The 27,280-nt window shown below is 33.8% G+C and overlaps 1 protein-coding gene across 3 annotated transcripts in view; it reads right to left on the minus strand.

Annotated features, from left to right (window-relative positions):
- Positions 1 to 10,946: 10,946 nt before the first annotated feature.
- Positions 10,947 to 27,280, minus strand: part of LOC124367624 (atrial natriuretic peptide-converting enzyme) — a 141,207-nt gene continuing 124,873 nt past the window's right edge. For all 3 annotated transcript variants that reach the window (XM_046824594.1, XM_046824595.1, XM_046824596.1), the window contains 3 exons: positions 26,190 to 26,431; positions 24,996 to 25,114; positions 10,947 to 13,803 (listed from right to left, as the gene is read on the minus strand). In XM_046824594.1, the coding sequence (XP_046680550.1) occupies positions 13,621 to 13,803; positions 24,996 to 25,114; positions 26,190 to 26,431 (544 nt within the window). In that variant the 3' untranslated portion in view covers positions 10,947 to 13,620. The remainder of the gene's footprint in view (positions 13,804 to 24,995; positions 25,115 to 26,189; positions 26,432 to 27,280) is intronic.

The raw sequence follows: 27,280 nt of genomic DNA on the forward strand, positions 1-27,280 counted from the left end.
CAGATATCATAATTACTATCTTACGTTGGCTACAAATATAAAGAATGTTATAAAATCAACCTTAGTTGTTTTTTTTGACAGAAGTATGGTTCTCAAAACTCCGTGTGTACATATTCTCTCGATCGAGACAACAAAGCAAGCTCAATCGTGGCATCGGAGATATAACTAATTTAATCTAAAATTTATTATAGTAAAAAAAAAAATTTACTAAGTAATATAAGGACTTCGGTTCGTAAGATTTGCGTGCGAAGCCGTGGGTAACAGCTAGATAGAGGCAGGAATATGGTACATACCTTCATAATACGCCCAAGAGGCTCACGATGGAACGACTATCAATTATCTCAGCAATGTTTAGAATGTGATAGAAAAAGAATAAGTGAATATAGTGTATTGTTTTCAACGGGAAATTGCGTGCGAAGCCGCGGGCAACTTTTGCAAAAAAATTATTGAAATGCGCAGCAAAGCGCGCCGGGCCCGCTAGTAATTGATACACGAGTCAAATAATATTAAATTAAAATCCTTGTATGGTTCTCCTCGTTGTTATTGTGTATTGTATGCTTTGTATTTTAAACTATTGTTTCTGATTTATTGTTAGCAGGATTCTAATTTTGATTCCTCCTTCAAAAATTGTGTGGTATAGAATTGTAGTTTTTTTGTTTTCCAAAAAAATAACTTTTTAGTTCCTTGATTTTATTTTAGCGCTTTGAACTAGGTTTATTAAAAAAAAACATTGTATTGTTTTTTTTACTTGTTAGTGACTAATCTTGGATGTTCTCTCCAATTAGTGATACAGATTAAGACATTCAGGGACTAAAGCCTAAAATTTAGTGAATCTATTTGTAGATATGTTATTTTGTAGGAGAACGTGTCAACTCTTAATGGAGCAATAAAGCTTGAACTATTTCGTACTGTTCCATGGTATGTCAAACAATCTAATAGATTGACACTTAATACTCTGAAAAACTGAACAACTTCCCATTGCTATATTGTTTCCAGACGGACGGATTCCATGGAATATATTCCATACACACGACAACTGAAGTGCCATTTCAAAATATTATGTACATATACAAGTTCTCGCTATTCTAGACTAAAAAATGTTCCTCTGAGTAACACTAGATAAAATATCACCTTATACTCAATACCGGTCCAACTGAACTATTTCTTGGCAACCCTGGGATAAATGATATATAATAATAATAATTATTATTTTTTTGTAAGGAAGCCGATCTCCTTTTATGCCTTATTCTGCCCGTCCTCGTGGGCCACTGGCCTGTGCGAGGATCTTATCAAACAGAATAAGGGGGAGAGTCGATGCAGTACAACGTCGATGGTACTGATAAAAAGTGCAACGGTCACAGACAGGATTTGAACCTTCGCTATCTCTAACTCAGACTCAAAGTCCAACGTCTTAGACCACTCGGCCATCGGCACTCCCAATGTTAATAAGTTAGCTGGGGCCGTTCAAGTATTACGTAAGCAGATTTATTGCAATTATTTACCATCCCCCCCCATCCCCCTTGTCAGCAAAAGTAAGCAAAGCTCTTACCCCTCCCCCCATGCTTACGTAAACATTTGTCAAGTAATGTATTGTTTTTTTAATTTTATAACGTTATAATTATAATTTGAAAAAATAAGGAAAATACATTTAGGATAGAGATTATATTTTACTGAAACGGTATTCAACATAGAGTAAAGGACAAAAAAAATATTATATCTTACTAACACAACAAACTTTATTTTAAATTTTTGGTACATATATTAAATTCAAATTAACAGTCTTCAGTCCATGAAACCCGAATCCATGATTCTAAGTTTTCGATGACATTGGATTGCTTCGATTGCTGCTCAGTGTTGTGAGTCTGCTCGCTTTCATCCGATTTTGGAATGTCTACGTCATTCTCATCGAGCATTCAACATCATGGTGCTCTAAATTTTGAATAATGCACATCAGTTCATTAGCACGACGAGCAGCGACTCTTACAGGTCTAACTTTCCTATCAGTGTGCGTGTTTACTTTCTTATGGATCTTTTCGATGTGACGATATAGTGACTTGACGGAAGCATGATAAAGACCACCACGTTTTGCATGTTCGACTTGATAGCCTCAATTGTACCGTCGGACAAAAATAATCATATGGCATTTGCAGGAAATCTTTGAGTGAAGCACTTAAGCGTAGAGCTAAATTGACTGGAAGATTAAGAAATTGCCCTCCTTCATCTAAAACCTAAGTCATCAACTGTTTGTTTTACTTTTACAGGTGGTGGAAGAAACCTGTTGTCTAGTAATCTAAATATGCCACTTCTTGGACGACAGCATTCTGTATTTCTACATTTTACAATTTGGAGCAAGTATTGGCTTTCACGCATGTTCTGAATAATACCATTTAATGTCTGGAAAAATCAGGAAGATCTTGTTCACCTGCCCCAACATATTTTGCATTAACATTATAGCCATCAATTTCCATTGAACTCCATACTTCAGCTAATACATTTCCTGCAATTCGAAATTAGATCTTTCTAAATTTTCATCAATTGTAACGCCACGTTCATCCAAATGAGACCCAAAATGGTCATTAAACCAATATTAAACCAGCCAGTTCCCGACTAAGAGGAGCCATTCTGCGCTCAACTCTGTTATACGCACTTCTTCCGGGAGCATTGGTAGCTAAAAACAATGCATCGAGATCATGTCGCTTAAAGTGTTGTATAGCAAACCCTATGACTTTTTGATAACGCGGATTTTCATCTGGCCCTCCATCAACCGTCATGATTACCACTGGTTTTACTAGTCCATGGTCAGTTTTAGCTAATGGTCGAAACTCTTCAAGTTCGAGAAGTGTCTCGAAATCCTGAGCATGAGTATTAGCAGTAGATGAACTATGCTTTCCACTTCGAATAGCGATGTATGTTGGCCCAGAATATCCAAACGGCTTGCGGTTGTCCTAGCATATTGGAAGTGATTTTGATACCAGCATAAACGGATGGTATTAATTTATTACGCTCAGCGATTACCCAATCGTGATCAGGCAATTTGATTCTATATTCCATGTGCATTAGAAGAGGTGCTTGCTTATTTGCCACAGTTACGCCAATAGGGACTCGAGCTTTATCATCTTGAGATATGAAAAATACTTGATTGGTTCTAGTATGGATGCCCATGTTCTCTAAATAATGGATTGATGTTTCAGCGAACTTGCTATCTAAGTGGCTCTTGTGGTGATCAGTTTGAGCCCGAATGAGCTTAACAGGGACTGTCGAGACATGTCTTCGTCCCTCTGCAGAATTAGATTTTCTGGGAATCAAACGAAGATATGTCCCACTGCGACTAATGTCAAATCCCATTTTACGTAATTCTTGTGTGTGAGTTCATCAAGAGTTTTTACGCTGCGAATTGATTCCGTTCGTCTTCTATCATCTGCTGCACTCCCAAATAAAGCTATATCCAGCGATTGTTTTCAATAGTAAAGGTTGATTGCTTTCAAGATTAGGACGTCCCACTGAATCCCTCAGAGATGGTCTTTTTTTTCATTTCTGGATTTTCATGACAAATATCTTCTAACTTTCTTTTCATACCATCCCTGTGTTTCTTCTGGGCAACTGCGTTTTGAACCTTCCTGTTTAAAGACTGTTTTGCTGTTTTTATTTCCTCGCGCAACTTAATGATCGGTACATGTATACGTGCGAACCATTCGCGGCGCACGCCTCGCGATGTCTGTACGCACCTTTATGTTCTTACAGAAAAGCAATTTTTAATATTTGTTGAGTTTTTAAATGAATTACAACAGATTTTACACAGTTTACAATTTTAAACCACATATTTCAATAAAAAAGACATATAAAGATTGTTTACATTCTGTTAAATACCTATTTGAATAGAGTATAGTTTTCTGTAGGTATATATATATATATATATATGTATAAAACTAACATCCTGTATTTTGTGACCAATTGACGGAATCAATTATAAGAAATAAATCTATATAATGAATATTCCGTCTATACTTTAAGATAGGCCATAATATTTTCTAATTAGCAAAGAGAAACTTTTTTGCGATTCTAACATTTCTAGTAGGTATTCATAGGTACCTAAAATGATTTCGTCACTCACCTTAGAAAAAAAAATGTAGTAGATTGGATTTATTCTTAGTTCGCCGCTTGCAATTCTTCTTCGATTCTCTTAGATACAATAATATCTAGTTCCTTGTCGGATTTTGCTTGTAATTTGTAATTTCGCCACACTTCGTTAACTAACTTTTGTACATTTTGTAACTTTCGTACTTGTATGAGATTTTTTTAAAACTTTCAAACAATTTTTGGTATAACTTGGATTTGTCTATTTGAAACGACATCTTATTTAAACATTAAACTTTGGCTAATGGAATGAATGGTAACACAAATGTTAACTTGCTTTACTATGCTTACAATATGTCTACTCGCTATAGCATTCAAACGAAACAATACACTGATAGAGGAAATTTAGACAAGTGAACAGCGCGCGGTAATTTCCTTACTCGGTTCTAACGCGAGTAGGGGAATTACCGCGCACTGTTCACTAAACATATGTATTACTTGCGGGAATCCCCGAAATGCGTTTCGTTTTCAAGCAAAGACAATGTGTGGGTTGCCATTCGTGTAAAAAAAGAAAATAACTACCGATGACGTAATCATCATCTAGACTCCTCTACCCCCATGTCATCCAAAAATAAGCAAGGCAAAGACCCCCCCCCGCCGCCCCCCCCATAGTGCTTACGTAATACTTGAACGGCCCCGCTAGAGAAATCCATCTTGGCAGCATATTCCATCTATTTGCTCCTTGTCATGTTTCAAATGCCTCCTAGAATAATCTTGATACAAGTAAAACCATTTCCCAAGTAGTAAGCTACGTTTAGTTTTAAAAAGTTACTTTCCGGCTTCTCTCCTATTCTACAGCTCTAGGTGAAGTACGTTATGGCCATTGGAAGATAAGTACATATCTATTATTCCGTCTCGTTGTTTCAAAGGACTTATACACGAGTGTTTCCTGGAACTCTGTCATAGACCCACAGTGTCTCATGTAACTCATATAGTATTTTCGAAAATTTCAATCTACGCACTTAATCTTGTGACGTTGCTCCAAGACGAATTTTAAGATTGCCTCCAATACAGACGTTACTCGGGCCACTATCATTCTCTAGTTTGTGAGGTAATTTATGGCCATTGGCAGAAAATTATGGCCAGGCTAGGAAACTTCCCACAGAATCTTTGATGTATTTTATGGTGATTTGGAAAATTTCAACTTCCACACTTAATCCTGTCCCGTTTAATGTTTCCTCCAATAAGGATGTAGTTCTGAAGCCAAGCACTAAAAGTAATTTTTCTTGGTATTTCTGAGGTAAGTTTTAATAATTATGAGAAAACGACATCTCCGCAATTCGCTTTGTCTGGCTTCTCTATATGGTTTTATATATCAAATTCCGAAGTAACTTCCTGGTCAGGTACTTGTCCGATCCTTAAAAAATGTAGGTGAGACCACAGACCACTGTGGGGCTACCCTCTTTCATTACAAATTATCAATATTGGTTCAGTAGTTCTGGAAAACTTTGGACTAAAGAAAACATAGAAACAGGTCGAGTTGTATAATATAATCCCATTTAAAGTGGTTTAAAAACATATCGATTGAGTTTTGGTTAAATTTTAACAATAGAAAAGCTGCCAATCAAATTGGAGTTGTTTGAACTAGGTACTTCAGTTGATGTCGAGTAGTGCTTTCTGTAAGTTCTAAATATTATGTAACTCAATACATGCGTTGTTAAATTAAAGGATAGTTTTTAATTTTAGGTATTGTTATCTTATTACATTTAAATAATAAATATGACTTTATATAAAATGCTGTTATTCATACCCTTTACTTCTAGGTCATACAAAACTTACGATCTTAAGTAAATGATGTGTCCTCTGAAATTGAGTTTAAGTGAGGTGAATACAAATTAAGTGTGATGTATCCCAATCAGGGGGTGACCGACGGAGAGGGGGGATGAACGGGACCTGCCCCTCCCAAGAGCATTTTATTTCAAAATAATCGATCACCTAATAGTCCCATATTCGACTAAAAATAACATTTATGTTGGAACTTTGAAATAAATCACAATAAAATATATAATTTCAACCATATAACTATTTTAATTTATGAAATACACGATAGTGTACATATATAATTTATTCAAAACCCTAAACATTTGAATTTCACCGTCACGCAGCAACCACAAAAGTGAGCTTAGTTCTTGTTATTTCTACTGCCTTCTTCTACTTGTACTTGAGTAACCGAGTACAAAAATAACTCGTACTGATTTAGACTCATACGTTACAGAGTGCTCCTAAAATGGTACAGGTACATGTTTCCATTTACTGCTAAATATATAGTCCGATTTACTTTTGTACCAGGAACGGCGGTTAGCGTGTAAAGGATTTGTATAGTGAAAGTATCTGTAACAGTAACCTGTACCGGGTACTTTGGGTTTGCGGTAACTTGAACTCTCTGTACAGACGAAGGAACCGGTACAAAAAGTATCTTTTGCAATAGTCCCGACGTGATCAGTTGTCACAATAGAGAGTGAGTGCCGTGCTCTGAGCTATTCTGTACTGTTTTAGTTTATTGTCATTCGTTGTCACTACGAGGAATAAGCCCTGGGCAGTCTGGCGATTGTTAGTTAAAACGAACAGATACCAGTTACGGTCCACAAAACTTGCTCAATTTAATATGTGTTTAAAAATCAAACTCTTTACTTAGTGATTTACAATAATATAATGACTAAGCTCTATTAATGTGACCAAGACCGAATGTTGTGGAAGAATTTACTGTTACAATACACGTGTAATTTGATCTTGTATTAAAATTTAGTCTTTTTTGGATCAGAAGTTCCGAGTTATGTGTTTTCAAAATTGGAGCTTGGTTGAAAATCAACAAAAACCGTTATTTTTCGTTGTTATGTGTAATATTTACAATATATCCAGTAGAGTAGGGATTAGTTTCAATATTCAGGGAGTTGAAGACAAGGTCCGGTTGCGGTCGCTCACCTCTTTGTTCTCGCGGTAGTGGAAGCGTATTCATTGGATAGTGTCTCGTTGCTCCCGTCGGAGGTGACATGGTCCGATTGCGGTAGCTTATTCCTCGTGATGGTTATCTCTAAACTTGTTCCTACCCGGATAAGTGAAGATTCTTAGTAAAAATGACTTGTTCTCCCGTGGATCACTGAAGGCCCTGGCCGAGCTGGAAGTACTCTCCCCCCTCGGAAATCGAGGCAGGAATCAAGATCAACATCGGTGAGTTGGGCATCTATCCTCAAATGTACTCTTTATACCTCATGTCTCATTCTTCCTTCCATCTACAGATGTCTCCATATTTTAATTTAATTTGTAGCTATCTCTCCATGCCACAGTTATATTAACATATAAAAAACTGAAAGTTATTGTTAGTCAACAGTTTTGATATCTAAAAACGAAGACATAAACAAACAAAGTTTTTAATACACCTCCCGTTATTGTTAGCTCTATTAGTATTGGGGTCAACATTCAATCTCAAATATTTAATTTTTTGATTCGAGAGTAGATATAAAGATTTAACTTTAGTCTTGATTTGTGATTTAAACAGACTTCACATAAACTGTATTTGTTACAGGTTTTTAATTATCGCTGTATAAGCTTACCTTGGTAATTGGTAGTAGGAGAGATATACTTGTATGTAAACTTTACATACTATGACCTGATCTTTGCCCTCCTTTAATTAGTTCAGAAGTACTATATTTAACGATTTTAGGATCTTGTATTTCAAAAATTTCCTGGGGGGAAATATCCCCCCCAGAGAAGATTTCTGGGTACTACTGATCCCAATCAATTTACAAAGGAAGAGAACAATATCTTTCACAAAATGCAGCCTATTATAATGAGATTAGATAAATAGAAGTAGGATATTTTGATATTGTAAAAAAGAGAAAGAACTTTAAGTTTCAATGTAGAAACAGATTAATATGGTATACTGAACTCAGAGAGTGGTTGAACTGTGTGGTAGTGTAGGCCATATATTTAAAGTATGTTGCTGAAAGCAGACACAGAAAAGGTGTCATATGAAAAGTGAAACACCAACACTTAACTCAAAGAAAAAATATGTTTTAAGTTAAAATGTAGATTTACGAGTAAAAAAATGTTAGAGTAGATCAAATATAAACAAGCCTACAAGTTAATATTTTTGAGAACAAGTAAAATGTTCTGCATATATGGTTTAAGAAAATTATATTTAGGATTAACTGGTTCTATTGCAAACATAAGAAAATTTGCAACAGCAAACTACATTAAAAATGTTTTATTTCAATTTTAGTTAATTCCTAATACTAAAATTATAATGAAATATGTTACTACTAAAAAATTTATGTGTGTAAGGCGAGGAAATGTTATTGGATGTAAAGTGAAAATTCTGTTTCATTTAATTTTTAGATGTAGTTAGAAAATTAAATTGTATGTGGCAGTGAAAGATTTAGGAATGACATGAAAACTTAAGAGGAAATAACAGAATATTGCAGTGAATTGAAACCATCAGAGCACTGTAAGATTTTAAATATAACTGAAGATCAATGGGCTTGGAAATGTTAATTTTAAAGCCCAATCCTTCATTTGAGCTTGAGGATAGGGAAATAAAAGTTACGGAATTGAAAGACATGTTTTGAGTGCCTATAGTTATCAAGCTCAACTTCGATAAAGGTTGCCTTGCATTAATTTCAAACATACTGTGTTTTAAACAGTAAAATTGTTGGGGACAAAAAGAAAGATGAGGAAACCCCATTGCACTTTGTCTTAAAATCACCTTCACACTGTTTCCAGTGACAGGATGGATAAGGTTAGGAGTAGTGACCCGCCTCCTCTTGAGATCCCATGAGGAGGGATAACAGACGCTTTCTGTCACTTTACTTTTGTAACAAGAGGAGGGCTCTCTATTCCTGCATCTTTCAGTCAAAGTGGGCAGGAAGATCAGAGGAACAATACTCCCTCTTTGGCTTGAAATAACTATCTTAACAGTGTCTTATCCACTCCAACAGTTATCCTCTGCTGTACACTAAACCTATTGACCAGCCATTTTTATCATATACCTCAAGATTTGTGGATATTAATGTTTCTCGTGGACATTCATTGGGTTGCCCGGTTATGTGACACATCATGAATTTCTTTGGATTTTAATTGATCCTTTTGCAATATGACAGACGGAGGGTATCCAATTTTCACAAGATCCGATTCAATGTTTCTTATATATTCTTTTAACCCATCTTTGCCTGGGGATGAGCACAAGGTCTTTGCTCTGTCAAACAGAGTATGCAATTCCTTGACAGATTTTTGATCGTTCGATTGCAAAATTTTAGATATTGGCCAGAGTGTGATTTCTTACAGTAAACTGTTGTCTTAAAGACTTTCCTATATCTTACTACACATATCCAGAAAGGCGAGTTTGATTTGGACTTCTACCTACATGGCTAGGTGAATGAAAGGAGAAATTTTTTTTTATAGGAGGGCAAAAAATTGTTCAGGTTCAGTGTCTCCATGTGCGAAACACAATAGAGTGACATCCGTGTATTTCCACCAGATCCCTCGGTTTGAACTGAGTTGAAGCCAGGGTTTTTTTGCTCAATTTCTTCCATAAATATATTAGCAAAATGTGCGATAGAGAAGATACCAACGTCATTCCCTCATCTAATTCGAAATAGTTACATTTAATGCAATAAAATTGAATTACCGATATGATGTTTTAGTGGTTCATTGCCGCAAGTACTAGATTTTAAGTACTTTTATGCATTACATTTCTTACACCTGATAAAGAGGGTAGATTTAAATCCTCGATAGGCAGTGTTATACATTTTGAATATATATAACGATGCCAAAATGGCCAAAATCCTACTATATTAAGCTTGTTGGGCAGAAAAGTGCAATGTTTTATCATTCAAATACATGACTAATTATGAAAAATATAATGGATTAATTAAGCACCATGGTAATTGAATGGATTATGGAACAAGATATGTGCTACATTGTGCTCATTTTAAGAAGCAAAATTATTACAGATGACATAAGATTGTGTAATCCAGCATAAAGATTTTTAATGGTGCTACACTGGTAACAATTTTAATTTTATTTGAGAATTTTTGCATGTTTTCTTCTATTAAATGATGAGAACTACATATTAATTGGTTATTGATTCAAAGAGGTATAATCTACACCAATTGTTATCAATCTAGCTCTTTAGATTGCTTCACAGCTACCTCAGTGGTAGATGGCTGCCTTGTGTGATGGTTAACAAGCTTCATTGGAAGGAAATTTTGGCAGGTGCAGCTCAGGGTTCGATCCTTGTGCCGGACCTTGGAATAATCCAGACAGAAATGTCCTAATGGAGCTTCCGTGTGGTATTTACGGATAATATAGCAGCTTCTGCTACTGCCAGGTCTCAGTAAGATACATGGTTGCTTGAATTTGATGTGATGAGATTATAAAATATAAGACACAAACAAAATACAGAGGAACAAAGGGTTTTTAATTTAAAGAAACTATTGAAATATATTTGATCCATGTAAAATAGTAGAAACATTCGTTATAATAAGAATAAACATTCATGAAAGTTGATAAAAAATTTCTGATTGTTGTATTTTTAATTTGCTTTTAAAACCTTTCATAAATAATTTATATATTTTCGCTAAAAATATACATCCACAACTCCTGAACTACCTAATATATTAGTATATACTTTTACAGCAATTGTTGGTACTAGAAGGGTAAATTTCTTATGATTTAAGTATGTCAATATTAATCAATACGATGCCAAAGGAGGAAATTTGTGGAAATTGTGATGGTAAATAATTTTAATTACTATCAAGTAAAAGCAATTAAATCATAAGAATTGTAGGGAACAAAGGAATAATTGATACAAAACATTTAATAAAAATAGTATAATACAATAAACTAATTTCATACATAACAATCATTGAACACAATATTAGTTTAATACAGCGTCTCCTTAAAAAAAGTAAGGATATATTTACAAATGACAGTTTAGGTTTATTTTTGCATAATTGAAAATAAGTTAATTTTAGAATTTTAAATTTTATAAATGATAGCATAATACAAAATTTTATTTAAATAGGTATTCTAACGAAATTAGTCTGCTAAATTAAGTTGATACTTAATTTCAAATCTCGAGATCAAACTTATTAATCTATTCTATTAGATAAAAAAAGATTACCTATATTTATCATAATTACACTAACACAATCATACAAATAAATAACGCCATAATATTTTTATATTAAATTCATTGTAAACTGTCTTTATCAATAAAAAATCGTATCTAGTCTTTTTAAGAGTTTACAAAAAAATACTTCAAATAATTATGAAGAAAATTGTCCATGAACAAGAAGACTTACAAAAATATTTAATATTTATTACGTAACTAAAAATAATATTTTTAATACAAATTTTTTTTGGGTTTGTAACTCACACAAACCCAATGTGAAACTTTTTTTACTTTTCTCATCAATTAAAAAAAGTTTAATAGTATCAACTTTTAAAATGTAAAGTATTTCATACTTCACTAAAAACATGGTTTTCTTGAACTTTGGTTTTAGTTGTAAGAGGTGGTGATACATTTGATTTCTATACAAAATAAAAGGGGTATTACTTATTTTACAACAGAAAATGAATTTTCGGCTAAAAACGTTCTGCAATGTTTTTAGATGGTAGGAACACACTTCCTTCCTCATTTAAAACTTACTAAAAGCAAGCTGCCTAGTACCTAATCAATGTAACATTTGCTGATATTATTATGGCTATACATTCAAATGGAAACATATTGCTTAATTATTAAAATTAAGGTGCTATTCACCGGTAAAAATTCATAATTTTCAACTTTGTATAAAAACACAAAATTTTAAAATTATAATGATTATAAGGTAATTACAATATTTATAGAGACAATTTTGAACCAAATTAATGTAGTTATGTACAAAATAAATTCAAATTTACTAGTTCAGGAGACAAGATTCAATTTGTGTTTCAGAAACCTGGTTTTTTTAGAATTGACAAAAAATTTTCCATGAAGAAAAAATTAATAGTGTAACGAAATAATAGATTTGGTTGAGGTCGAAGTGGGAAAGCATCGAAAGGGTTAAAAGTATGAAACATTACGTTTTTCTCAGATTGTACCTTTCTTAGCTTGCCACGCTTAAAACCAACCATTAAACATGTTTATAAATATTAAATGCATTGGCTAAATATATTCATATATGTAATAAAGCAACATGTAGTGTCTTAACTATTTACTCATTAGTATATGCCTGAGGTTTGGTTTTTAGTAAGTGATTTAATTGAGAAAATTAAATTATCTGAGTAAATATTTTCGTTTTTTATGTTTAACCCTTTTGATACCCTTCTACTTTGACCTTCTCCAAAACTAGTGCAGTTCACAATAAATTTCTTTGTTAGTGGAAATCTCTCTATTGATTTAAAGAAAAACTAGATTGTGAACTTGTAATGCTTGCAAATTGTCTCTTGGCTCCTAGACTATACGGGAGTGTACACTGCACCACATCTTTTGACACTTTCAGTACTACATCCGATAGTAGTAGATTGTTATAACGGCCTATTACACAGAGCAGAATAGGTCATTTGAATTCAAGAGTTAAAATAATACTGTACATCTAATGAAGTGTCATATAACCCTTTCAGTACCAAATCCAGTAGTGGCAGATTGTTGTAACTGTCTCACTGCACAGAGCAGAACAGGTCTTTAGAACTCAAAGAGTTAACATGATATAGTACAGCTAATGAGATACTATAATTATAGTAGTAGATTGTTATAACCGTCTGTAGGGCCGCAACAGCACAGGACATTACCACTAAAAGGGTTACAATATAACTAAAAAATTTCTGCACTAATTAAGGTGAATCATTTAATAAATTATCATTGAACATAATTTCACTCTCAGATTTGTTTTGTCTCTTTAATATCTGATTTAGGTATGCACTAGCATTGAAATATCTCTCAAAAGTTCGCTGTCATTAAGAATACCAAATATACTTTCTTTCAATCACTTAATGAATGTATCATATCGAACATTTGCTTACCTGTAGGTAGCTCTCTTACAGGCTTTAACCATGTATTTTAAGCTCGAACCCAAGGGGAGTTCTCCCTCTTTTCCGGTAACTAATTTGGATATTACCTAATCCCTCCCTCATGACTAAAACTGTACCATCTCTTGCTATACTTACTGTCTCCTTTGCTCAATAAATCCTGATGGGTGAAACAAAATTCACTTTACAATGAAGTAGGCATTCTAAATGTTTTTATCTAATTGGTTTTTAGCTTCATAACGATTGATAGAAATTTAAACCTAATTAACATAAATTAAAATCCTAAAATTTATTTTCAGGAAGGAGCTGTTTTATTAAACTGTTGGGGGATCTTTTGAAAATTTTGTATAATGTTCAGTCTTCAAAATTCCCTCCAGTTCTAACCATTTCAAAAGCAAAGAGGGTTCACCCTCTGTCTGTGTGTATTCCTGCTGATTAAAAAAAAAAATGAGAAAGAAGGTGGTCTCGTTGTTTGTGCGGTCAGTGGTCCTCTTTGATACTGGTCAGGATCCAGTCAACGTTGGGGGCAGTCTTGTCGTAGACACGAGGTCGTTGACTACCGGCTGCAGCGCACGCTATCCTCCAGTTGGTCACTCCCACAAGGGTCCAGCGGTGGTCCAGTCCATTCACGCAGATCATGGGACTGCCGGCCAACTCCTCCTCCTGTAACAATCCACTCTGATCATGATAATATGACAAGATTGATGTATATGTTCGGATTAACCCCTGTAGCTAAGAGCTCTTTCACACGATCCGGCGCACGCCGTGCGGCGCCCGCCGCGCGGCGCTCGCCTGGGAAGCTGAATGTTTTCACACGAGGTCGGTTTCGTCCGGCGCGTGCCGTGCGGCGCTCCCATGTTTTGACTGTTCAGTACATGCTCAACTATTGAAATGTTAATTTACTTTTATCAAATATTAAAATCAATTGAATCTCTTTGAAATCCAAGGACGACACTTGATGCTGGAGTAACTGTAGCACGATGCGGGGTTGGTGTCCGTGATGGTGGCGTTGGCTGCTGGTTGCTTGCTTCTTGACTGGTTTGTTGGTTCATTGGATAGTACTGTTCACTGCTGGTTGAGGTATGTGGGAGAATCGGACGAATGTATGGGTTGATGTAGGTCTGGTTTGAAAATTACGGAGCAAACTGCAATTTGTTGTTGAGGACAATACACGTTTTGAGGCTGACTCCCGGGATATGGGTAGTGGACTTGCTGGTATTGCGAAGTAGGGACCTGGCTGGTTCCACTGGCTCGACTGCCACTAACTCTTGTGTTTCACTCATTTTTACTTAAAAAAAAAAAACAAAACAAAACAAAACACTTGAACAAAAACAATACCGAAGTATACGTACGTCTTCACTCTCCAGTGGCAAACCCAAGACTAGAGGTTGGGCCGTGCGGCGCGCGCGCCGGACCGTGTGAAACCCCCAATATGATACAATAGCCCTTCGCAGAGTAGTCCGGCGTGGACGCCGCGTGTCCGGCGTAGGGGAGTCCGGCGGGAATTTGTGCGCCGCGCGGCGTCTGCGCCGTGCGGCGAGCGCCTGATGTCGTGTGGAAAGACTCATCTACTCCCATAGCCCAACGCCTCATCAGGCTCGCGCCGCACGGCGCGCGCCGGATCGTGTGAAAGAGCACTAAGGGTTTGTTGCTGTTAAGACTTTTCTGATGCATTGTTAAGTGTTTACTTTGCCCATATTTTTAGTCACCTAAACTATGAAATCTCTATATGGGGTAATTCTCCATCTGCTAAAAGACTCTTTGTTTTACAAAAACAGGCCATTAGAATTATAAGTAACATTTCTAGTCAAAAGCATTGTAAACCTTTTTTTTAAGAAACTTGGTGTCCATGTATGTTTTATCCGTTTTAATGTTTTTCAGAAGGAATTTAGATAGGTTTAAGGAATTAGCTGCAGTTCACAATTATGACACGAGAAACAAGCATAGGCTGCTTAATAGCAAGTGTACCTTTGTCTAACTCAAAAAAGTTTCCAATACCAAGAGATTAAATTTTAAGATATACAACCTAATTTCATTCAAACTATGCCAGTCAATTTGTTCAAGAAACGCATAAAGCAAATTTTGATAAAGAGCTGTAGGTTTTTGATAATGTTGATAAAAATGAGGTGTACAAAATGGCAGATAGTGTACATTACTAGTGAAATGGCTCTAAAGAAAAGTTAAAATTCAAGTGGTTAAATAATGTTAAATGGATAATGAATTGTCAGAGAGAAAAGTTTTACATACAGAAACGAATTAGTGATGAAAGGATGTGTGAGTTACAACGCTGAGTACTTTAACTATTTAAATCAAGATCTGAGTACTTTAACTATTTAAATCAAGATCGTGATTATTGGAAAGTCCCACAAGATAAGACTGGCTGACAAGATAACCAGGAAGTTTGGAGCAAGGTCACAGCTGATAACATCAGAGCCTTAATGGATGAGTCATCCATTCACCTGATCTGGTCTGGTTTGCTTATCTTTCTGCACTCAATTAATGAACTAATACACCTGACTGGAAGAAAGAAATAAAATAAAATACTTTATTTTACTCTACTATTCTTTCCAAGTTGTTTTTAAATTGTAAATATTTATTTTATTATCTAGACTTCAGCTTACTGCTATTTTTTATATTGCATTGCTGTAATCCCTACTAACCTTTATTTGTATATAATTGACTGGATATTGTGTATTTGAGTTTTATTATTAATTATGAGCCAAATAAAAAACAAATTCAATCATGGTGACACCGTTTTTGCAAAATTTAAAGGGTATCCACACTGGCCAGCGGCAATTATTGGTGTAGATTGTTCAAAAAATATAAAAAAATATACTGTAAATTTCTATGGCACAAATGAAGTTGGTGTAGTTAAGGAAGTGGATATTTCTTCATTTCAAGATAACAAATCACTTTATGGAAAACGTAGGGCGAGAAATCTTAAATTCAATGAAGCAATGAAGGAGGCAGAAAAAAATATGAATATAAGTTTTAACGACACAACCAACAGTAATATATTAAAAACAGAGGTTAATTCATTGACAGATAGTTCTAAAAGTCTACAAATGAAGTTGGTGTAGTTAAGGAAGTGGATATTTCTTCATTTCAAGATAACAAATCACTTTATGGAAAACGTAGGGCGAGAAATCTTAAATTCAATGAAGCAATGAAGGAGGCAGAAAAAAATATGAATATAAGTTTTAACGACACAACCAACAGTAATATATTAAAAACAGAGGTTAATTCATTGACAGATAGTTCTAAAAGCCTACAAATGAAGTTGGTGTAGTTAAGGAAGTGGATATTTCTTCATTTCAAGATAACAAATCACTTTATGGAAAACGTAGGGCGAGAAATCTTAAATTCAATGAAGCAATGAAGGAGGCAGAAAAAAATATGAATATAAGTTTTAACGACACAACCAACAGTAATATATTAAAAACAGAGGTTAATTCATTGACAGATAGTTCTAAAAGTCTACAGGAATTTACTCATACTACAAGCACTCCACTAAACACAAAAAGGTTTGTCGAGAAGTTTCTCAATCCTTGAGCATGAATGAGTCGATGGTTGCTGACAAAACAGCCCCTAATAACTTGGATAAAAAAGATGTTTTTACAACACATGATACACAACAGCAGTACAAGTTACCTGAAAGAACTCAAATTAGTCTGGAAATATTGGGAAATGAGTGGCTAACTGATGAATCCATACAGTTTTATTACCAAGTATTAGCTGCAAAAGTAATTGACAACACAAAAATTCTACTAATGAACCCAATAATTTCTCAAGCGATTAAATGTTTATCAGATTTTGAACATGTGTTAGATAAGGTAGAGTTGCAGGGTAAAACTCATATAGTCATTCCAGTGAATGATTCTCCTGCGGTGGATAAGCCTGGAGGTTCCGGCTCACACTGGAGTCTTTTACTTTACGTGGCTGAAATGGAAGAATTTTTGTACTATGACTCATTGGGTCTTAAAAACTTTGATCACGCAGTAAAGATAAGCTCTGCTTTACAAACATTCCTAAACAAAAATGTAAAATGTAAAATCACTCCGGTAAACGTTCCTCAGCAAAGTAATGGTTTTGACTGCGGGATCTACTTGCTCCTGTTTACCAAAATAATTGTACAAAAAATCAAAAAGGAAAAAGAATCCTTTGACTCTTTACAACTATCATTTACAGATATTAAAAAAAAACACTTTGATCGGAAAACGGGCACAATTGGCCCTGATGTACTTTAACCCTACTCTTGATGTGGATTCCTATACTGTTTCTCAAATGATGATAAAAATACCTCCATCACCTGATGATGACCATTATGTTAGGGAAGTTCAACTTAATGATGATAATGTATCTGTATAGAAGGTACAGCAACCAAATAGAAAAGCAAAGTCAACACCGGAAAGCATAAGGGAAAAAGAAGAAACTGTCACCACTTCAAACAGATTTCAAGTTTTGGAGGAAAACGAGGTACAGTGCAAAACAAAAGGAATCAGATATGATAATAAAATATCTAAAGCAGGAAACAAAGCTAATAAGAAGAAGAAAGAAACAGAACCATGTTTAAGTAAAAAGGTTAAGCTTTCATTGTTCGCAGACAGTCAAGGAAGATATGTACAGAAGTTCATTGAAGAGAGTTGTAAAGTGGGGGAAATCGAAGCAGTTGGGTTTGTTTACCCTAATGCCCGCTTATTAAATGTAGTTGATTCAGCTAAGCAAGCATCTGATGAGTTTATCGTTATAATGGGAGGGACAAATGATTCGTTTTGCAGTGGCTTTAAATTCACATCGCTGGAAAAAAAATGTAGTAGAGCTGAGTGAAAATAAAACTGTGCTCATTACTTCTGTTCCAAGGAGGTTTGACGCCGATATCATGGACCCAGTGCATCTTGAAATCGATCAAGTTAACAGTTATATAGGAGAATTGACAAATAGGATTAAAAACATGCATTTTATTGATTTGGATGTTTACAAGTTTAAATATTTCCACTTTAGCAAACGTGGACTGCACTTAAATCGAACAGGTAAAAAAAAACTAGGGTATTGTATAAGAGACACTTTGGCAAAAATATTTCCATTAAATGAAGATTCATTAATGAAGAAGGAGGCAAAATTCCCAGATTTGAAGACAAAAAACAAAACTGCACCAATACAAAGAACTGAAGCTCATATGGCAGACGTTATAGAGCAATATCAACACGATAATAAGGGAATGTTTGCAAAACCAGCCAAAGTAAATGACGATCTTGAAGCGGATGACATTGATCCTGAACCATACCAATTAGACGCTCAAATGTGACACTTCCCTACAGCAACTGTTGAGGAGTCTCAGTCTCCGGCAGATATCCAGGAAACATCAAAGAAGTCAAGTCAGAGTCCGGCTGCTCCAGCTGCGGATCACTTAACTCCATCAGCCATGGTGGCGGCGAGAGCGGCTGGTCAACTCACAGCGCAGACATCAAGACAAAGTGAGCAAGTTACTGTGGCACCTGGTGACCTCTCATACAGTGAAGTGGTAAAGCAGAGTAATGGTGAGTGTGGTGGAGTCAGTGCTGGGTTGGAAACAATGATATCCAGCTGTGGTGCGGCCCGGTAATCCTTCTCAACTTTAAACTTAATTCTCCAAACCACTACACCAATAAAATAAAAACACAACATAATTTAGTCAAAATTTTCCACCAAAACATTCAACATCTCCCTTCTAGATTAAATTCATTACAGGCAATTTTAGACAAAACAAATCCCCAAATAGTTGTATTGACAGAACATTGCATGAAAGCAGAAGAAATAAAACGGCTTAATATAGATTCTTATTTAACAAAATCTTGTTTCTCTAGAAAATTGAAAACTAAAGGTGGAGTTATTATTCTGGCAGAGAAGGGTTTTGAGTTGAGAGGGGTCACTGTGCCAGATGGATTATGTAATGTTTTGCTTGAGGAGTTACAATTTGAATTTTGTGCCTGTACTTGGAGTATAAATAAGGAAAAATATCTTATTATTGGTATTTACAGGTCACCTAAATCAGATGTAAATAGTTTTTTGGATAGGTTAAGTATTTTAATTGTTTATTTCTGTAAAAAATATGATAAAATTATCGTAGCAGGTGATCTGAATATTGATGTTTTAGTGTTAGATAGCAAACATAGATTATTGAAACAGATGTTAAAAAGTCATAATATGAGGTACCTTGTCAACTTCCCAACAAGAGTTACAGAAAACTCAGAGACAGCAATAGATAACTCTTTGATTAAAAATATAAAATTATCTAACTTAGATGTAGAAGGCCTAATTACTTTTTTATCTGATCATGATGGTCAGCTACTAAATTTAAAGTGTAAACATGCAGTGAAAACTGTAAATTTGCCAATAAAAAAAGTAGTACACAAATTCTCACCCGAAAACATTAATCTTTTTTCACAATTACTTTCTAAAGAATCGTGGTCCGATGTCTACAACTCTAGAGTAGAAACAAAATATGACATTTTTTCAAAATTTTCGTTTTCTATTTTGATCAGGCTTTTCCCAAAATATTGGTTACAAAAAGAAATAAAAAATGTACATGGATTCCTAAAGTTTTAAAAGATAAACAAAAACATATTATCCAATTAACAAAGGAATATCGAAATAAAAGAAGTAATAGTTTAAAAATATATTTAGATCAGGAAAAGACTATTTACAAAAAAGAATTAAATAAAGCTAAAAACAAATGTTTCCAAAAAAAATTCACAACTCCGACAACCTTCAAAAAACTGTCTGGAGTATAATTAACTCTGAAGTTGGGGAAAATGAAGGGAAACCATTTAAAAATATAATTTTAAAACAAGATTCAGAAATAGTTAGTTGTAGACCCTAAAAAAATTGCAAATATGTTTAATGATTATTTTAGTACAATTGTTACAGATTTGAATGTAAATAGTAATAATCAAAATGGGGAGATTGATGTAGAAACTGATTTTATTGATGCAGTGTTTGTAAAACCAAAGTTTGAACTGAAACTGATTAATGAAAAGGAGGTGGAAAAAATCATACAATCTTTAAAAAATAAACACTCCAGTGGGCATGATGAAATTCCTGTGACGGTAATAAAAGCTGTGAAAACCAGCATCAGTAAAATTTTGTGTCACCTAATAAATTCTTCATTTGTATAAGGCATTTTTCCAAACAAATTAAAACAGGCAAAAATAATCCCTTTACATAAAAAAATGACCATGCAAATATATCAAACTATCGCCCAGTATCTGTTCTCCCTTCAATTTCTAAAGTATATGAAAAATCAGTCCATTTACAATTAGCTGAATTTTTGGAAAAATTTAATATTTTAGATGATAATCAGCATGGATTCCGGAATGGAAGATCGGTTGTGAGCGCCGTTGTTTCTTTTATTGAATCTGTTATTGAGTCCGTTGACAAAGGAAAATATACAGCTGGTATATGTATGGACCTTTCCAAAGCGTTCGACAGTGTAAAACATAGTAAATTATTAGAAAAACTTCATGTCATTGGAATATCTAAAAGGGCTCTTAATTGGTTTTCTTCTTATTTGACAAATAGATCTCAATCTTTGGAAATTACCCATTTGACAAATCATAAGAGAATTATCAAATCATCATCAGCTCATCAGCCAATTAAGTTTGGGGTGCCCCAAGGTTCAATCTTAGGGCCTCTGCTTTTTTTGTGTTATCTTAGGGGTATAGAAGATACCTTAACCTATAGGCAAAATTCAAAACTATGTCTTTATGCTGATGATTCTAATTTGATCATGTCATCTAATTTTCCAGAAGAAACAGAAATCCTAACATTTGTGGAATTGAATAATATTGGAAACTATTTTCACAATCACAACTTATTGTTAAATTCACAGAAAACCAAATTTATAAATTTTAAAACAGCACGGAACAAAATCACAACAGAACCAATAATAACTTATAACTCATTTAACATTGAAAAGGAAAATCAAATTAACTTTTTAGGTTTAACAGTTGATGAGAATTTAAATTGGGATGAACATGTACAGACAATTTTAATTAAAATTAATTCCGGAATCTTTGCATTATCAAAAATGTCCTTTTATTGTAATTTGGAAACCTTAAAAAGTATATATTTTGCCCATGTTCACTCCCACCTTTTATTCGGTATAGCGTTATATGGATCAACAAAAAAATTAAATATGGATAACATTTAGAAGCAACAAAAAAGGACCATTAGAATTATGCTTAAGCTGAAACGTGATGATTCAGCCAGAGAACATTTTAAAAAATTTAAAATTTTTACAGTTTTTGGTCAATATATATTTGAAACAATTCTTATTGCCAAAAAACAAGAACTAGATTCAAAATCAATACCATTATCCCACTCTTATAATTTTAGGAGGAGAAATGAGATAGTTCAGCCTCACAGGTTAAAATTTTTCGAGAAAAAGCCCTCATATGCAGGTAACACATTTTTAAAATGTGTTCCTAAAAATATTAAAAAAGAGAATGATTGGTCAAAATTTAAGAAAATGCTCAAAGAATATATAATAAATTTAGCAGTTTATTCATTAGATGAGTTTTCCACCTCCCATAGTTAGCTGTAGTTACACAACATTTCTGTATGTAGTATTATTTTTTTGTTTTAGGTTTATATTTTATTTTGACACTATTCACTGTACCACCAATGTACATGATTCACGAATAAAGACGTTTGACTATTGACTATTGTATTTACAATGTCGAAGACTTTTTAAATTAAGCATGATGTAGCTTAGCTAAATTTTATTTTATTTTTTTAACCATTGTTACACTTTTTTATTAATTGACTATTGTCTAACTGTGATATTGTTCATTATGTAAACTGTAAACTTTATTATAAAAAAACTGTATCTGCTTTTAACTTTGTTATTTATTTATAAATGTGTTTAAATGGTCATTTTAATTGTTTGAATTTTAAGCGTTAGTGTTGAAAGTCTTTTGTATTCTGTTGGTACTTAATTGTTTTTTCCTGTTTTTTTGTATTTCTATTTGATAAAATGTGTATTTTAGTTGATCACTTTTTAATTTTTAACACTGGAATAATATTTATTTTCAGATCACAAATACATCAACCACCTAAACGAAAATAATTGAATTGTAATATAGTTTTTATTTATAATAGATGTTTATTATGTTTATGACAATGTCTATTGTACACTAATTCTGTATTTAATGACAATAAGGCTTCTTGATTCTTGATTATAGACTGAAGCGGGTTAGGAGACCTAGCCAACCACAAGTCTGATTTTGAAATACACTATTTCATTTAAACACCACATGAATTGTGATTTGAAAGGTATCATTTTTTGAAAACATTTTCTCTGCAAACATTTTTAATTTAAAAGTATAGCTGGTTTTAAATGGAGTATTTAAAATCAAATTCATGGGTAGTTGGTGTGGAAGTTATTTTGCAGGGACAATCAATGATATAAGCCTCCCCAGAAGAGTTCACTTCTCTGGCTGGGTTCACTTCTAGTTGAACCTACACAGGGTGCAGTAACTGATGAGCGACTTATATCCTGGAAATGCTAAGGATGCCCAGGAGCGAAAGATGACTAAATGCAAATGTTGAGATATACTGGTAAAAGTGTAGATCAATATGTCTAGTCTACTGCAGAGTATGATTGTTGGAGTGGATATTAAAGGTCTTAGTATTAAAGACTGTTACTAGATTGAATTAAGAGGTTTCTCATCTTCTTGTTGTAAGTGAACAGAAAATCAAAGCTAAGTAAGTACTGGATGGAAAAAGTCTTATTTGAACACAAACTGTATTCCTACAGAGTAATGTTCACCATAACAAGATAAGAGGTGCTGATTATAGAATTAAAAAGACTACAGCATATCTTCAATACAAATATCACGAAAAAAAAAAACACACTATAGGTTTTTAGTTCTCATCCTAGAGTTGGGTGAAAAGTATGTAAAGTGCAATTTTATGAGTAATTTATTCAAGTATCGAAACTGTTTGTAAACAGGATGTAAATGTTTATTAGGCTTACTAGTAGGTATATCCTTGCCATAATATTTTATTACTTGAATTTTATATATTACATATAAGTTTTGGGAATGCTCCATAAAGCTCCAAAATGCACCGCAACACTCATGAGTTAGTCTGTCCCAACATATTCTATTGTTAGTAAACAGCATACAGGAACATACAGGATAGATTCCTATGGTAAAAGGTCTATGAAGGATAAACAAAAGGATTTAATTATCATCATATAGTTAAGGCAAAAATATGTTTAAGTTAATTTACCCTTTCCTAGTTTATCTCACTCCCACTTGTACTTTCTTAAGACTTTTTACTGTAGAACTCTATAATCCGAGGTTTCAGTATGAAATACCTGAAAGAATCAATCTATGTTGTCAAAATTCTTAGTACACAAACAGTTATTAATTTCCAAATTCTGTACTCAGGTTGTATGAAATAACAATTTTTAAGAATAACTAAACCAGTGCTCTAGATGCACTAGCTGAAATTAAATTAGATTGTCTATAATTAGTAGTGTAAGAAATATATTATGTACATAGAAAAAATGGACTCTCACAACTAGTATGATCTTCATTATGTATATAGTCTAATTTTTTCTCAGAGGCTTGTAGATATTAAGTTTGGAACACAAAACACAACACACTAAGAATGCAGATATGTTATTATACTGGGGAAAACATATAATTAAATTATTCTTAACCCATTTATATGCTATTAGTATTTAAAAATGTGTTACATGTTTACTTTCTAATTCGAGTAGTAGTTTATTTATAAACATTCAATTTGTTGGTTACCAACTCTGTTATATAAATAAGAAACACTGAAAATAAAAACAACAGTACAACAGTAATTTAATAAATGAAGTATAAAACATGGGAAATGTATTCCAATATAGTATTTAAAAAAATGGAATGTATATTAATGTCAACTTTACATTCACCTGCTACCTGATGGTAGTGGATAACATATTAATCATCTATGAAAGTACCAAACTCAAATGAATTTCTATAATTTCTACAAATTCCAAAATTAAATTAAAGAATATATTAGGAATCCCAAGAAAATAAACTAAATGAAGAAGAAAAATCTTATATCTATCAAATTAATTGTAACAATTATGATTTAAAATACATTTGCTAAACAAAAGAAAGTTAAAAAAGAGAGATAAGGAACATAGAGCATATTTAAAATACAAACAAGAAGAAAGATCAGCCATGACAAAACATGCATTTTAAACTGGACACTCTTTTTAAAATACAAAATTATTTTTAAAAAAAAATCCAAAATAAAAAATTCCTTGACGCATATGGAACAATTTTTATAAAGAAGATCCAAAATAATCTAGTAAATAATGAACCTGGCCAAATTCACTGTTACTTTATTTGATCTAATTCAATATCTACTTTATTTTTTATATATACATAGACATGCTTTCCTGTGATAAAATACTATCTCCTTGTATTTTTAATGACATAAATGTTTTTATTTAAGTACAAAATTGTTTATATTATTATAACCACTTTTATTCAGTGATGGGAGTCTGATGATGTGTTCCTTAAGCATGAAAGGCCTCACAGAAATAAAAAGTATATTATTGGAGTGTTTGTTTTTAAATTTATATATAACTTTCTTAATGTTTAAAAACAACTTCATGGTGAGAAAACAATAACTTTTTCATACATAATAAAATCCCTAATGAATTAAATTTGTCCAAAATACAGATATAAAAATCTGTTGATGGCAAAATCTGAAATATTTCTATTTCTCACACTGGTTCATTAAAATAAACTAGATAGATTTAACAACTGTCATGATAATGAAGTTTAAGAACACAAGTACAAACTTACACTGCAGTCCTCCATAGAGTACACACTGTCAGCACACAGTGAGTTGACTGACATGATACTGACATTGGCGCACTGGTCCATCCTGCTCTCCAGGAGTTCTACCCTCTGTAGCACCTCTCCTACACAACACGTAATTGGATTACATCAGGTTGAAAGATAAAATTCCCATCAGTGTTTTATTTACAGATCTCATTTACCCTTATTCCTTGTGGCTTACATTATCCAGATTCAGATAATAAATAAAACTAAAACCATTATAAATAACATAATTTGTATAATTATGCATAATTTACAAGCTTTTGAATCTTGCATACAAAAATTATACACAGGCTTGGGGGCTGAAAGCTCCTTGCATCTGAAAGGCACCAGCCTCTAGAAGTTCCTTAACTCTAGAAAATTCTCTAAGCATATAAGCTCCTGAACTCTGTTAGGTGAATGGGACTTCCTTGGCAAAGAAAACTTTTCATTTCTAAAGAAAATCATGGCCTCTGAAAGATTTCAAATTCAGAGTTCCTGATCCCTAGTAGGTTTCTGGGACTAAGAACGAGTTCTCAGGAAGCTTCTAGCATATGGAAAAATTAAGTACTAGAAGCTTCGAGCTATTGATATCGACATCAGCTGTGATGTAAAATTGTATACACCTAGAGATTCCCTCCTTTGTCACTCAAGTCATAAATTAAATGTCTTTCAATAATACTTGTTACAGAAAATATAAATGCAAGTTCAGTTTAAATTCATGAATGTAAGAGGTGTTCATGACAGTTGTGTGAAGCAATTTTTACCACAGAACTGATCTCACTGTTTTCGAAAGATTCTTAAACACATTCTTTGGTCAACATTTGTACCACAGAATATTTATGCCAATTTTATAAGAACTATGTAGAGAATGATTTTAGTTGGTAATTAAGAAATATTTCGGTATGGTACTGCAAGAAATCTGCATCTATCGAATCGGGGGTTATGGTGTTGTTTCCAAAATTTTTAAACAATGATCCATATGTCCTTTTTTATGAAAGGTTACAAAAACAATTATAGAAGAGAACATTGTAAGAGTTTGATTCAGACGTAAACTTCCAAGGATGATCTTTGTAAGGTGCTTGAACTATAATCTTATAAAATGGATGCAAATATCTAAGACCAACAAGTATGGCTGTGATAATGATACAAAATCGTCTTTGAAGATAGTAAACTCACGATTTCTTGTCCAGCCGAGAGTGTGGCAGTTGGTGTACACAGGTTGGGTGGAGTGATGAGGTAGGCAGATGGGTCGCACAAAGTCTGAGACGAGCAAAGGTGAGTCAAGCTTCACCAGGACTACAGTGCTGCCCTCCACTGGAGATTTGGTCATGCCTACTACATGCCTCTCTTGCTGCCAGGGAGTGGTTGAGGTTAGGCGGACACTGCCAAGCCGAGCAACCCATTCTGCCTTCTGCTGGCTACAACATTAGAGTGTCAACTGTCAAATACCACTAAAACTATCAAATACCAGAGGACTACAGTGCTGCCCTCCACTGGAGATTTGGTCATGCCTACTACATGCCTCTCTTGCTGCCAGGGAGTGGTTGAGGTCAGGCGGACACTGCCCAGCCGAGCAACCCATTCTGCCTTCTGCTGGCTACAACATTAGAGTGTCAACTGTCAGATACCACTAAAACTATCAACTACTAGAGGACTACAGTGCTGCCTTCACTGGAGATTTGGTCATGCCTTATAATTTTTATTGCGGTTTGACAATATGTACATTGTATTGCAAGCGTCATTTGTTTTAACTCCTATAGCTAAAGCATTCTCACATACATTCAAACATACATAAGTAATTATTCATTCTCTCATTCAGTACTATTAGGACCGTCATAATATCTGCACAGAAATTAGAGATTAATTATCCCAGCGGCATGTCAGGAACTCATCGACAGATTAAAACGCATTTGACACCAAAAGGTGTTTCAACTGAGCTTTGTAATGATTAAAATTTTGAGTGCGTTTTAGCTCTTAGGGAAGCCCATTAATTAGTTTAACACCAACTTGTTTGGGAAGGTTCACAAAAGAAACAGTTCTGTGTTGCTGAAGACATAAGATATCCCTGCCTCTAGTCCCATAATTGTGGACCTCCCTGCCCTGCACTAAAGTGCACTGTGAAATCAAAATTCAAAAATGTTTTATTCACATACGCAAAAAAATAACATATCAGTACATTTCCATAATTTCAATGAATAATTCCCCAATGATATAATACCACTTCAAGAATATAGAGGCAGGGTAATGTCAGCAACCCAAGCTCTGTG

The sequence above is a fragment of the Homalodisca vitripennis genome, chromosome 8 (assembly GCF_021130785.1).
Source record: "Homalodisca vitripennis isolate AUS2020 chromosome 8, UT_GWSS_2.1, whole genome shotgun sequence".
NCBI classification, from domain to species: Eukaryota; Metazoa; Arthropoda; class Insecta; order Hemiptera; family Cicadellidae; genus Homalodisca; species Homalodisca vitripennis.